Source organism: Anticarsia gemmatalis, chromosome Z, assembly GCF_050436995.1.
Source record: "Anticarsia gemmatalis isolate Benzon Research Colony breed Stoneville strain chromosome Z, ilAntGemm2 primary, whole genome shotgun sequence".
NCBI classification, from domain to species: Eukaryota; Metazoa; Arthropoda; class Insecta; order Lepidoptera; family Erebidae; genus Anticarsia; species Anticarsia gemmatalis.
Genome location: NC_134776.1, coordinates 10,989,862 through 11,003,524, shown reverse-complemented (window position 1 = coordinate 11,003,524; position 13,663 = coordinate 10,989,862). Strand labels below are relative to the sequence as shown.

At 41.0% G+C, this 13,663-nt stretch overlaps 1 protein-coding gene across 5 annotated transcripts in view; it reads right to left on the bottom strand.

Annotated features, from left to right (window-relative positions):
- The window catches only part of LOC142986440 (uncharacterized), a 101,373-nt gene that overhangs the window by 30,592 nt on the left and 57,118 nt on the right, over window positions 1-13,663 (bottom strand). For 2 of the 5 annotated variants that reach the window (XM_076134947.1, XM_076134949.1), the window contains 2 exons: window positions 7,575-13,154; window positions 6,442-7,080 (listed from right to left, as the gene is read on the bottom strand). In XM_076134947.1, the coding sequence (XP_075991062.1) occupies window positions 6,442-7,080; window positions 7,575-13,154 (6,219 nt within the window). The remainder of the gene's footprint in view (window positions 1-6,441; window positions 7,081-7,574; window positions 13,155-13,663) is intronic. The other 3 variants (XM_076134948.1, XM_076134950.1, XM_076134951.1) reach the window with 3 other exon arrangements.

Below are 13,663 nucleotides of genomic sequence, written 5' to 3'. Positions count from 1 at the left end.
CGGTGACTTCTTCTTTCGGTCCCTTCTTTTTCTTGATGACGCGCTTAGTGGTCTTAACGGTCTTATTGTCGCCCGTTTCCGAACGCACTTGTGTAATTTGAACCGTCTCCGGAGCCTCCTCTACAATTTTAGCAGTGTGTTGTGTGAGTGTGTCTGTGAATGGTGTGGTAGTGTCATCTGTGAGTTCCTCTGTAGTGTGTACTGTAATAATGGGTACTGTATCGTCTGTCTGTTCAGTGGTAATGTGTGTCGTCTCTACTTTTTGACCTACCTTCTTTTTGATAATGCGTTTGGTGATTTTCTTTTGTTTGGGCTTACCGTCTGGCGCCTCGGTCTCCTCGACAGTGGTCTCCTCGGGCAGCTCAACGATTTCGACAGGTTTGATCTGTTCCGGCTCTTCGGGAGCTTGTTCTTCCGTGACCGTGACTGTGGTGATGGGTGCCTCGTCGTCCTTTTGGACCGAGGTGATCTCGGTGACTTCTTCTTTCGGTCCCTTCTTTTTCTTGATGACGCGCTTAGTGGTCTTAACGGTCTTAACGTCGCCCGTTTCCGAACGCACTTGTGTAATTTGAACCGTCTCCGGAGCCTCCTCAACAATTTTAGCAGTGTCTTGTTTGAGTGTGTCTTTGAGTGGTGTGGTAGTGTCGTCAGTGAGTTCCTCTGTTTTGTGTATCGAGACGACGGGCTGTTTGTCGTCTTCTTGTTCTGTGATGATTTCAGTAGTTTCGAGTTTAGGACCTACCTTCTTTTTGATAATGCGTTTGGTGATTTTCTTTTGTTTGGGCTTACCGTCTGGCGCCTCGGTCTCCTCGACAGTGGTCTCCTCGGGCAGCTCAACGATTTCGACAGGTTTGACCTTCTCCGGCTCTTCGGGAGCTTGTTCTTCCGTGACCGTGACTGTGGTGATGGGTGCCTCGTCGTCCTTTTGGACCGTGGTGATCTCGGTGACTTCTTCTTTCGGTCCCTTCTTTTTCTTGATGACGCGCTTAGTGGTCTTAACGGTCTTAACGTCGCCCGTTTCCGAACGCACTTGTGTAATTTGAACCGTCTCCGGAGCCTCCTCAACAATTTTAGCAGTGTCTTGTTTGAGTGTGTCTGTGAATGGTATGGTAGTGTCATCTGTGAGTTCCTCTGTAGTGTGTACTGTAATGATGGGTACTGTATCGTCTGTCTGTTCAGTGGTAATGTGTGTCGTCTCTACTTTTTGACCTACCTTCTTTTTGATAATTCGTTTTGTGATTTTCTTTTGTTTGGGCTTACCGTCTGGCGCCTCGGTCTCCTCGACAGTGGTCTCCTCGGGCAGCTCAACGATTTCGACAGGTTTGATCTGTTCCGGCTCTTCGGGAGCTGGTTCTTCCGTGACCGTGACTGTGGTGATGGGTGCCTCGTCGTCCTTTTGGACCGTGGTGATCTCGGTGACTTCTTCTTTCGGTCCCTTCTTTTTCTTGATGACGCGCTTAGTGGTCTTAACGGTCTTAACGTCGCCCGTTTCCGTACGCACTTGTGTGATTTGAACCGTCTCCGGAGCCTCCTCAACAATTTTAGCAGTGTCTTGTTTGAGTGTGTCTTTGAGTGGTGTGGTAGTGTCGTCAGTGAGTTCCTCTGTTTTGTGTATCGAGACGACGGGCTGTTTGTCGTCTTCTTGTTCTGTGATGATTTCAGTAGTTTCGAGTTTAGGACCTACCTTCTTTTTGATAATGCGTTTGGTGATTTTCTTTTGTTTGGGCTTACCGTCTGGTGCCTCGGTCTCCTCGACAGTGGTCTCCTCGGGCAGCTCAACGATTTCGACAGGTTTGATCTGTTCCGGCTCTTCGGGAGCTTTTTCTTCCGTGACCGTGACTGTGGTGATGGGTGCCTCGTCGTCCTTTTGGACCGTGGTGATCTCGGTGACTTCTTCTTTCGGTCCCTTCTTTTTCTTGATGACGCGCTTAGTGGTCTTAACGGTCTTAACGTCGCCCGTTTCCGAACGCACTTGTGTAATTTGAACCGTCTCCGGAGCCTCCTCAACAATTTTAGCAGTGTCTTGTTTGAGTGTGTCTTTGAGTGGTGTGGTAGTGTCGTCAGTGAGTTCCTCTGTTTTGTGTATCGAGACGACGGGCTGTTTGTCGTCTTCTTGTTCTGTGATGATTTCAGTAGTTTCGAGTTTAGGACCTACCTTCTTTTTGATAATGCGTTTGGTGATTTTCTTTTGTTTGGGCTTACCGTCTGGCGCCTCGGTCTCCTCGACAGTGGTCTCCTCGGGCAGCTCAACGATTTCGACAGGTTTGATCTGTTCCGGCTCTTCGGGAGCTTGTTCTTCCGTGACCGTGACTGTGGTGATGGGTGCCTCGTCGTCCTTTTGGACCGTGGTGATCTCGGTGACTTCTTCTTTCGGTCCCTTCTTTTTCTTGATGACGCGCTTAGTGGTCTTAACGGTCTTAACGTCGCCCGTTTCCGAACGCACTTGTGTAATTTGAACCGTCTCCGGAGCCTCCTCAACAATTTTAGCAGTGTCTTGTTTGAGTGTGTCTTTGAGTGGTGTGGTAGTGTCGTCAGTGAGTTCCTCTGTTTTGTGTATCGAGACGACGGGCTGTTTGTCGTCTTCTTGTTCTGTGATGATTTCAGTAGTTTCGAGTTTAGGACCTACCTTCTTTTTGATAATGCGTTTGGTGATTTTCTTTTGTTTGGGCTTACTGTCTGGCGCCTCGGTCTCCTCGACAGTGGTCTCCTCGGGCAGCTCAACGATTTCGACAGGTTTGACCTTCTCCGGCTCTTCGGGAGCTTGTTCTTCCGTGACCGTGACTGTGGTGATGGGTGCCTCGTCGTCCTTTTGGACCGTGGTGATCTCGGTGACTTCTTCTTTCGGTCCCTTCTTTTTCTTGATGACGCGCTTAGCGGTCTTAACGGTCTTAACGTCGCCCGTTTCCGAACGCACTTGTGTAATTTGAACCGTCTCCGGAGCCTCCTCAACAATTTTAGCAGTGTCTTGTTTGAGTGTGTCTGTGAATGGTATGGTAGTGTCATCTGTGAGTTCCTCTGTAGTGTGTACTGTAATAATGGGTACTGTATCGTCTGTCTGTTCAGTGGTAATGTGTGTCGTCTCTACTTTTTGACCTACCTTCTTTTTGATAATTCGTTTTGTGATTTTCTTTTGTTTGGGCTTACCGTCTGGCGCCTCGGTCTCCTCGACAGTGGTCTCCTCGGGCAGCTCAACGATTTCGACAGGTTTGATCTGTTCCGGCTCTTCGGGAGCTTGTTCTTCCGTGACCGTGACTGTGGTGATGGGTGCCTCGTCGTCCTTTTGGACCGTGGTGATCTCGGTGACTTCTTCTTTCGGTCCCTTCTTTTTCTTGATGACGCGCTTAGTGGTCTTAACGGTCTTAACGTCGCCCGTTTCCGTACGCACTTGTGTAATTTGAACCGTCTCCGGAGCCTCCTCAACAATTTTAGCAGTGTCTTGTTTGAGTGTGTCTTTGAGTGGTGTGGTAGTGTCGTCAGTGAGTTCCTCTGTTTTGTGTATCGAGACGACGGGCTGTTTGTCGTCTTCTTGTTCTGTGATGATTTCAGTAGTTTCGAGTTTAGGACCTACCTTCTTTTTGATAATGCGTTTGGTGATTTTCTTTTGTTTGGGCTTACCGTCTGGCGCCTCGGTCTCCTCGACAGTGGTCTCCTCGGGCAGCTCAACGATTTCGACAGGTTTGATCTGTTCCGGCTCTTCGGGAGCTTGTTCTTCCGTGACCGTGACTGTGGTGATGGGTGCCTCGTCGTCCTTTTGGACCGTGGTGATCTCGGTGACTTCTTCTTTCGGTCCCTTCTTTTTCTTGATGACGCGCTTAGTGGTCTTAACGGTCTTAACGTCGCCCGTTTCCGAACGCACTTGTGTAATTTGAACCGTCTCCGGAGCCTCCTCAACAATTTTAGCAGTGTCTTGTTTGAGTGTGTCTTTGAGTGGTGTGGTAGTGTCGTCAGTGAGTTCCTCTGTTTTGTGTATCGAGACGACGGGCTGTTTGTCGTCTTCTTGTTCTGTGATGATTTCAGTAGTTTCGAGTTTAGGACCTACCTTCTTTTTGATAATGCGTTTGGTGATTTTCTTTTGTTTGGGCTTACCGTCTGGCGCCTCGGTCTCCTCGACAGTGGTCTCCTCGGGCAGCTCAACGATTTCGACAGGTTTGATCTGTTCCGGCTCTTCGGGAGCTTTTTCTTCCGTGACCGTGACTGTGGTGATGGGTGCTTCGTCGTCCTTTTGGACCGTGGTGATCTCGGTGACTTCTTCTTTCGGTCCCTTCTTTTTCTTAATGACGCGCTTAGTGGTCTTAACGGTCTTAACGTCGCCCGTTTCCGTACGCACTTGTGTAATTTGAACCGTCTCCGGAGCCTCCTCAACAATTTTAGCAGTGTCTTGTTTGAGTGTGTCTTTGAGTGGTGTGGTAGTGTCGTCAGTGAGTTCCTCTGTTTTGTGTATCGAGACGACGGGCTGTTTGTCGTCTTCTTGTTCTGTGATGATTTCAGTAGTTTCGAGTTTAGGACCTACCTTCTTTTTGATAATGCGTTTGGTGATTTTCTTTTGTTTGGGCTTACCGTCTGGCGCCTCGGTCTCCTCGACAGTGGTCTCCTCGGGCAGCTCAACGATTTCGACAGGTTTGATCTGTTCCGGCTCTTCGGGAGCTTGTTCTTCCGTGACCGTGACTGTGGTGATGGGTGCCTCGTCGTCCTTTTGGACCGTGGTGATCTCGGTGACTTCTTCTTTCGGTCCCTTCTTTTTCTTGATGACGCGCTTAGTGGTCTTAACGGTCTTAACGTCGCCCGTTTCCGAACGCACTTGTGTAATTTGAACCGTCTCCGGAGCCTCCTCAACAATTTTAGCAGTGTCTTGTTTGAGTGTGTCTTTGAGTGGTGTGGTAGTGTCGTCAGTGAGTTCCTCTGTTTTGTGTATCGAGACGACGGGCTGTTTGTCGTCTTCTTGTTCTGTGATGATTTCAGTAGTTTCGAGTTTAGGACCTACCTTCTTTTTGATAATGCGTTTGGTGATTTTCTTTTGTTTGGGCTTACCGTCTGGCGCCTCGGTCTCCTCGACAGTGGTCTCCTCGGGCAGCTCAACGATTTCGACAGGTTTGATCTGTTCCGGCTCTTCGGGAGCTTGTTCTTCCGTGACCGTGACTGTGGTGATGGGTGCCTCGTCGTCCTTTTGGACCGTGGTGATCTCGGTGACTTCTTCTTTCGGTCCCTTCTTTTTCTTGATGACGCGCTTAGTGGTCTTAACGGTCTTAACGTCGCCCGTTTCCGAACGCACTTGTGTAATTTGAACCGTCTCCGGAGCCTCCTCAACAATTTTAGCAGTGTCTTGTTTGAGTGTGTCTTTGAGTGGTGTGGTAGTGTCGTCAGTGAGTTCCTCTGTTTTGTGTATCGAGACGACGGGCTGTTTGTCGTCTTCTTGTTCTGTGATGATTTCAGTAGTTTCGAGTTTAGGACCTACCTTCTTTTTGATAATGCGTTTGGTGATTTTCTTTTGTTTGGGCTTACCGTCTGGCGCCTCGGTCTCCTCGACAGTGGTCTCCTCGGGCAGCTCAACGATTTCGACAGGTTTGATCTGTTCCGGCTGTTCGGGAGCTTGTTCTTCCGTGACCGTGACTGTGGTGATGGGTGCCTCGTCGTCCTTTTGGACCGTGGTGATCTCGGTGACTTCTTCTTTTAGTCCCTTCTTTTTCTTGATGACGCGTTTCGTAGTCTTTACGGTTTTAATGTCACCGGTTTCGGTCCGTACTTGAGAAATCTGTACGGTTTCTGGTGTCTCTTCCACAACTCTTGCTGAGTCAGGTTTATGTTTGACTGTGAGTGGTGTGGTAGTGTCGTCAGTGAGTTCCTCTGTTTTGTGTATCGAGACGACGGGCTGTTTGTCGTCTTCTTGTTCTGTGATGATTTCAGTAGTTTCAAGTTTAGGACCTACCTTCTTTTTGATAATGCGTTTTGTGATTTTCTTTTGTTTGGGCTTACCGTCTGGCGCCTCGGTCTCCTCGACAGTGGTCTCCTCGGGCAGCTCAACGATTTCGACAGGTTTGATCTGTTCCGGCTGTTCGGGAGCTTGTTCTTCCGTGACCGTGACTGTGGTGATGGGTGCCTCGTCGTCCTTTTGGACCGTGGTGATCTCGGTGACTTCTTCTTTCGGTCCCTTCTTTTTCTTGATGACGCGCTTAGTGGTCTTAACGGTCTTAACGTCGCCCGTTTCCGAACGCACTTGTGTAATTTGAACCGTCTCCGGAGCCTCCTCAACAATTTTAGCAGTGTCTTGTTTGAGTGTGTCTTTGAGTGGTGTGGTAGTGTCGTCAGTGAGTTCCTCTGTTTTGTGTATCGAGACGACGGGCTGTTTGTCGTCTTCTTGTTCTGTGATGATTTCAGTAGTTTCGAGTTTAGGACCTACCTTCTTTTTGATAATGCGTTTTGTGATTTTCTTTTGTTTGGGCTTACCGTCTGGCGCCTCGGTCTCCTCGACAGTGGTCTCCTCAGGCAGTTCAAAAATTTCAGCAGGTTCAAATTGTTTTGGCTGTAGTTCCTTTTCTTCTGTAGCGTCTGTTTGATCAGATTTTTCCTCGCGGTGTTTCTTCTTTTGCTGAATTACGCGCTTTTTCTTTTCAATCTTTGTGGTTTTTGTTTCATTTTTAGTTATTCCAATTGGTTCTATTAATTCGTCTTGTATTTCTGTTATCACTGGTGAATTGTCTTCATCTATTATTTCTTCGATTTTTACAGCAGCTGATAATTTTGGTATTTGTAGAAATTCTTCTGGCAGTTCAATGGTACCTTTTTCTGTTACTTCTTGTTTCATTTCTGTTTCATCTCCTTCATATTCTTCTATGTTTAGGTCATTGCCTACTTTCTCGTTTAATTTTCGCGGCTCTTCATCTTCTAATGTCTCTTCAATAACGACATCTCCATCTTGAGATTCCTCGTAATGTTTGGAAGTTTTCTTCTTTCGTAGTATTGTTCGTTTTGTTTTTATTTGAATGGGTTCCGAATTTCCAGGACCTTTTATAAATTTAGTTATAATTTCTTCGCTCTCTTCTATGTCAGATGATTTAGGGGAAGTTTGAGTGATGTCTGTTTTTTCTGTAAAATGTAGTGAATAATTATTATTTGTTGTTTTGTTCATTGATAACAAAATGATTTTTGAAATTCGTTGGTACGTCAAGTAGTAAGTGTAGTTAGTTAGTGTAATAAGGCTACTTTCCCTAATTATGAGTGCATTTTTAAGTAACACTTGAATTTCTTTTGAGGTAAGCTCCAAAACTTTAATAAGTATTACTTGCGTGTGACATCAATACTTGCTTTTTAACACATAATATAATTAAATTATTATGCAGTGACTAATAATTTAATATTCTTATTAATTTAATATCCGATTCTGAGTCTGTCATATAGTATTAATCTTCGATACTTACCTAGTGTTCCTCAATTTTATAGCTATTTACTGTACAGCACAATGCTGTTTACCATAAGTATTTGTTAAATTAAAATTATGTGAAGCTTGACATTGTATCACTATTCTAGCAAATTGATTTCCAAAACTGTGTGTGAAAAATTTGAATTCGTTAATAACTTACCATGCTCTCGCACACGTGTCTCTTGTTCAGAAATGATAATTTTATGATGATCTTCATCTATTACAGTAATTTTACCTTCGGATAATTTAGGCTGACTTTCTGAGTATGGCACAGTTTCTTCGTTCACAAATCCTGTAGTTACCTCAACCTCATTTGCAATAGTGTAGTTTTTACGTATTTTTTGTGTTTTTATTTCTGGTATGTGTAATTCTGTTTCATGTTGGATACTTTTACTGTCTGTTATTATAAGCGGTGTAACGCTAGTAGAAGTGATTTTTGTAGTTTCAGTTTGTGTTTTTGGTGTTATAAGTTCATTTGTTTGAATCTCTGTGACGTTCTCTGTGCATTGTAAATGTGTGAGCGGTGTAAATGACTTTTCTGCATTTACTGGTTTGATTTGATTGAATTCAAAAGTATCTGAGGAGTCTTCCTGTGTCACTTCACTAACTTTGACGCTTTCTATAGTATTTAATGTCAACGACGCTTTTTCTAGAGATACCGGTTTTTCAAATGAGCTGTCAATTTCGCTTTCATGTACCACAATTGAGGTTTGACTAATAGGACGCATAGAAATCGGAGTTCCTTGAACACTAATCGCCTCTTGTTGAATAATATTAATATTTGTAGCATTCTCACCTGTTATAATTTCTGTTTGCTCAATTGGTTTTAATTCCAGCAGTTGTTGAGTTACTTCTTTAGTTGGTTCTAATAATTTAGGTATGTCTTCTATCTTTTCAATGACATCCGGTTTCGCACTAAATACTTCTTGACAAATAATTTGACTGCTATTTGCTTTTTCTTGTTTTTCAATAGTTTTTTCTACAAATAATTTTGGTGTTTCTTCTAAAATAACTTCAGTTTGCTCAATAGACTTCATTTCGGTCACATGTTTTTCGGCAATTTTATAATTTTGTTCGTAGCTAGTTAGTTCATTTGATGATTCTTGCACCAGGTTTTCTGAAGTAGTGTAACCCTTATGAAGCTCTAGTTCGTAACGAATTTGACCTTCAGCAGGCGCATATGTATCATCAATTGTGTTTAAACTTTCTATGGTTTGCGGTTGTATGTTAACAAGTTCTTTTAAAGTAACCGGTATTGGGACCGCTTTTTCATCTTTAACAGCGGTATTTTCTATAGTTTCATGTTCCTCTATTGCTATAATTTCTGATGTCGTGATATGCTTAGCAGATTGAATATCTATTGTTTGTTTTCCGCTAGTAGGAACTGTTGCTGTTAAGAAATCTTGCTCTTTCTCTTTTACTAAAGTATCAGTGACAGTGACATGTTGTTGTGGTTCAATAATTACTTGTGACTTACCTTCTTCTGGGACGTTGTGTTGAGCTAATGTCATCTCTGATTCTTTGAATGTTACTTCTTCCACTTGTATAGGCAAGTTGGCAACATAGGACTGCTCAATAGTCCGCGGCGATTCATTTTTGGCAAACGAATCTAAGCTAGATTCAGTTTCGGACGTTTGAAGCATTTCCACACTAATGTGTTTAAATGTAGTTAAACTGGCATCTTGAGTTAACGGTTTTGGTATTATGCTTTCTTTCAGATTTTCTTCCTTTTCAGCTAATATATTTTCCGATATATTAAGACTGTCAACTGGCTGAATACTGACATCAACTTGATACTTTTTCAGATCACTATCAGCTGGTAACTTATTTTCTTTTTCACTTAGTATAGTTTCGTCTATGTGTACACTTGCACATAAAGAAATATCTAAAGTAGGTTTTATACTTTTAGCCTCTGTTAATACGTTTTTCTCGTAAATCTCTTCAACCTCTCCTATGAATGGTATTATTTTTTGGACAGCTTCCTGGGTGCCATGTGTGGTTTTTGCACTTATAGAAGTCATTTTCGGCAACCGTAGATCTTCGACATTCTGATCTGCCTGTACTTCAGTTTGTAACAAAGACTGTTTTTCGCTTATAACTGAAAGTGCAACCTCGGTATCAGGTTGAGGTACACGATCAAATTTATTTTCTTTTTCAATTGTTTGTACTTCTGTTATTTGTTTAGCTGTTGTTTCAATGATTTTTTCACTAGCTACTTGAACGTTAGTTTTTATATCTGTTAAATTAGATTCTCTTTCACCAGTTAGTACTTCTGTTCTCTCAATGTGTTTTTGTAATTTATCACGTATCAGTAAAGCTTTAGAAGTCTTAACCGTGGTTTCTTGGTACTCATTCACGTTGCTAGTCGCTATTACTTCAGTATCAATTGAACTGCTGAATGGAATGAAACCTATCGATGCGTCATGTGTCTGTTGTTCAATTCTCGGTTCGATTTCTTTTTCTTTATCTATGGCTTCGTTATACGTCGTAATAACAGCTTCAGTTTGTGTAAAGTCAGTTTCAATGGAAGATTTAGGCACTATCTGTTCATTTAATAATTTCTCTGATTCACCTAAAATGATTTCATATTGCTGAATAGTATTTTTGCTTATTGGAGTTACATTCGATTTTTGAGAAATTATCTTTTTGTCTTCCAACTCTTCAGAAATTTCACTGGTAATAACCTCTTCTATGTGGGCTGTCTTTCCATATATTTCGTCAATTTTTGGTACTGCCGTATTGTAAACTTTTTGTATGTTGGTTGTCTCAATATTGTCCGAGTGCGACGTAACTTCTGAAGTCTGTAGGCTTTGTTGGCAAATCATTGTAAGTTCTGCTTTTTGCTTATCTGGTGCAATGGAAGATATCAGAGTATTTTCTTTTTCATTAGCAATTTGTTCATCATGTTGTGGCGCTTGTAATGATGTAAATGATACAGTAGGTTTTATTGAAATGTCAATATCTAGTTTTTTGAGCTCTTCTTCAGAAGAATGCACTAATACTTCCTGCTGAGTTACAGCTTCAATTGTCACAGGTTCCTGCTTTGCTGTGACCAGTGATAGTTTACTTGAGCTATCCAAAACCTCAGGTGCAATCTCAGATTGACTTTCTTCAATTACAATAGCTTGATTAGAATCTACATTAAATGACGCTACGACTGTTTTTGGTGCTAGGTCAGTGGGTAATGTATTTTCTTTCTCATTATAATCTGTTGTGCTTATGATTAATTCATTAAATGCAACGTTTTCAACTGAAGCTTGTTTCAATGTGTCTGCGATGCCATCATTCGTAAAGCCTACACTCGAATCTACTGTGATTTCTGAAAGGGAAGCTACTGGACGACCAGTTATTTCTGTAGACGCTGTAAATAATTGAGGGCTGGCATTAATCTTATATTCACTTTCTTTTTCATGTTGTAGAATTTCCGTAATGTTGAGAATTTCTTCAGTAGGGATAATTTCAGGGGTCAAAAACCTCATGTCTGGTTGCAACTCTTTTATAAAAACAGATTGAGTATCCAAGCTTTTGTTTTCAGAAATAGTCAACGGAGTTAAATTATTTGACCCAATCTGTGCCTCTTCATAGTTAGGCACAATCTGGGCAAAGCTATCTAAAGTATCTCTTGGATTAACTTCCGTAATTATAGCAATTTTACGATCCGTATCTATATCAATTCTAGCAAAGGAGCTCGGTTTTTTTATTTCACTTTCTAGATTTTGTTCTGTAACACTCGTGATTATTTCTGTGACATTTAAACTTTCTTTGCCGATAAAAGACGCATAAGCCTCACTTCGTGGAATAATACTTTCATGTAATTGTTGTAGTTGTTCTTCTACTGTGGTCTGAAGAACAGTTATTTCTTTTTGTAAATCTGTGGATTCAGAAGCCATTTCAGCTATATTGGACTGTGCCGCAATGAATCCAATCTGATCAGCCGTATTTATTTCATGTGACTGTGGAGTTTTCAAATGATGACTCGGGGTTGACTGAGCATGCATTAGATCAGGAACTTTACCCAGATGCAAACTTTTTTCACACTCTGAGTACTCGGTCTCAGAAACTGTTAGAGGTATATTTGGGATAAGTGATGAAGACACAGATTCAGGTTTCTTTATTTTATAGTCTTCTACAGATTCTTTGTCGTGGATTAAAGGATATGTGACAATTTTCGCTTGAGTTGTAATTACAGTTTGAAGGGCAGACTCTTCAATTACCTTTTCTGTTGATTTAATTTCATCTGTTGAGGTCATGTGCATTGTTTCTGAAGTAATAACTGGTTCAAAGGCTTTCACGTCAAAACCGGCTTTTGCAATTAATTTGTCATCTTTTATTATCAAATCTTTTTCACTCTCGTGGACTTGAACCTCATCAACAAAATTTTTGTCCAAAGCTGATATTGCAATGTCGGCATGAGTGCCAAGGGCTGGACGTGATCCTTCAAAATCTATTTCAGAATCATGAATGCTAGTTTCTAAATTAAATTTATGTTGAAGCTCATTAATACCTACTGTAGCTGTTTTGAGTGTAGACACCACCGGATTAAATTCAGATTCCTTTATGTGAGATGTAGTTAAAATGTTACTGAGGCTTGTGTGTAACATAATGTCTTTATTCACAGAAACGTGCGCAGGCATCTCTTTTGCTGGTAGTTCTCCTTCTTTCTCGTGCATCTCTTCAAAGCTCACCACTAAGCTATCTTTAGAAGTAATATCTACATTTGCTTCTTGAGTGGGAGGTAATTTAAGTGATGATAAAATCCCTTCTCGTTCTTGAACGTTGTGAAGTTCAGTTATTAATTGGTTTGAAACAAGAACATCTTTACGAGCTGTTTCAGTGGGTACTATTAATTCCGGGTAATATTTTCCTGATTTATCTTCTACAAAAACTTCGCCTACTTGTATTGATTCCAATAAATTAAAGTTTAATTTTGACGTCACCATCTTTTCAACACTAGCCAGTTCAACGTCACTCTCTTTCATTTCTTCATTGACTTCAATGACATTTAGTCCAACTAATGGTGAAAATTCGATTGTAGCATTGGATTTCTTTGTCGGAGAATCATGAAAAGGGGATTCTTTGACCGATACCATCTCTTCCGAGACGTTTAATGCATCTTTCAATAGCATAGTTGTTTTAGCAATCTCTGGATGTTTTTCTTCTTTTTTGAAATCGGATGTTGACATATTCGAATGGACTTCGGTAGTGACAAAACTTTCAGCAGGGACAATACCTTTGCTTGCTACGATTTTGTTCATTATTTTACTTATTTCATAGTCTTCTGCTGAACTACTTGTCTCTACTTCTGTTACCAATAGTGGTTCAATTTCATTTATTGACGGTTTAATTGTAATTTTAGCGTTATCCTTGACAAGTAACGGTGCTTCGCTTTCTTGAGGTTCTTGCATATCAGAAATTAAAGAATAACTTGCATCCATTTTTAAATTAGCTGTTGCGTCTAGAATTGGTTTTTCAGAAAGAATATGTGTAACAAGGCTAGCTGGAATTACTTCAACTTTGCTATCAGATATATCAGTCGCAATTGTAGTTATATATGACACATCTTCTTTTTCAAACGCGCTTGTTTCATCTTCTACGTAGTATTCTTGTTTCTGTTTTGATTGTAATGTTTTAATTTCAGTAATTTTTTTCTCTTCAGTCACATCTTCAATTTCGTGCTCTTCTGAACCTATTTTCTGTTTAGTGTGCTTTTTGCGTTTGCCTTGTTCTTTTTCTTTGGTATCTGTGAAATTATAGTATAGTGTTTGAAGTATAAAGTGGTAATACCATAAATAAAATAATGAATGACTAAATTACGTTAGAAGTAGCCGTGTGTTTTAAGCAATACTGAGTATTGTCATTGAAAATCTTGTGGTGTTTATATTGCTTTAATTTATGTACATTGTTACAATAGAGTTAAAACTTACTTGCCTTAATGCTTGATTACACGCCTTAAATTACAATTATTCAAAATGAAGATCATCCTTGAAGCAAAAAGCAGTAGTTAAGAGCTGCATAAAAAATATATTAACATTCGTGTTAGTTTCGATGTTACTTGAATAAATCATTAATCTAAGAAACTGTCAATATTCTAAACAAACTTCAAAGGTTGGTTTGATCGTATGAATCCTTTTAATGCTAGGATTTTGATATCAAGCAACAGAAGACACGAAATATACTATTTCTTGATATCAAGATCCATAGATATAGTGAACTTACATGCTATACCTACTATTACTTTGATAACTATGC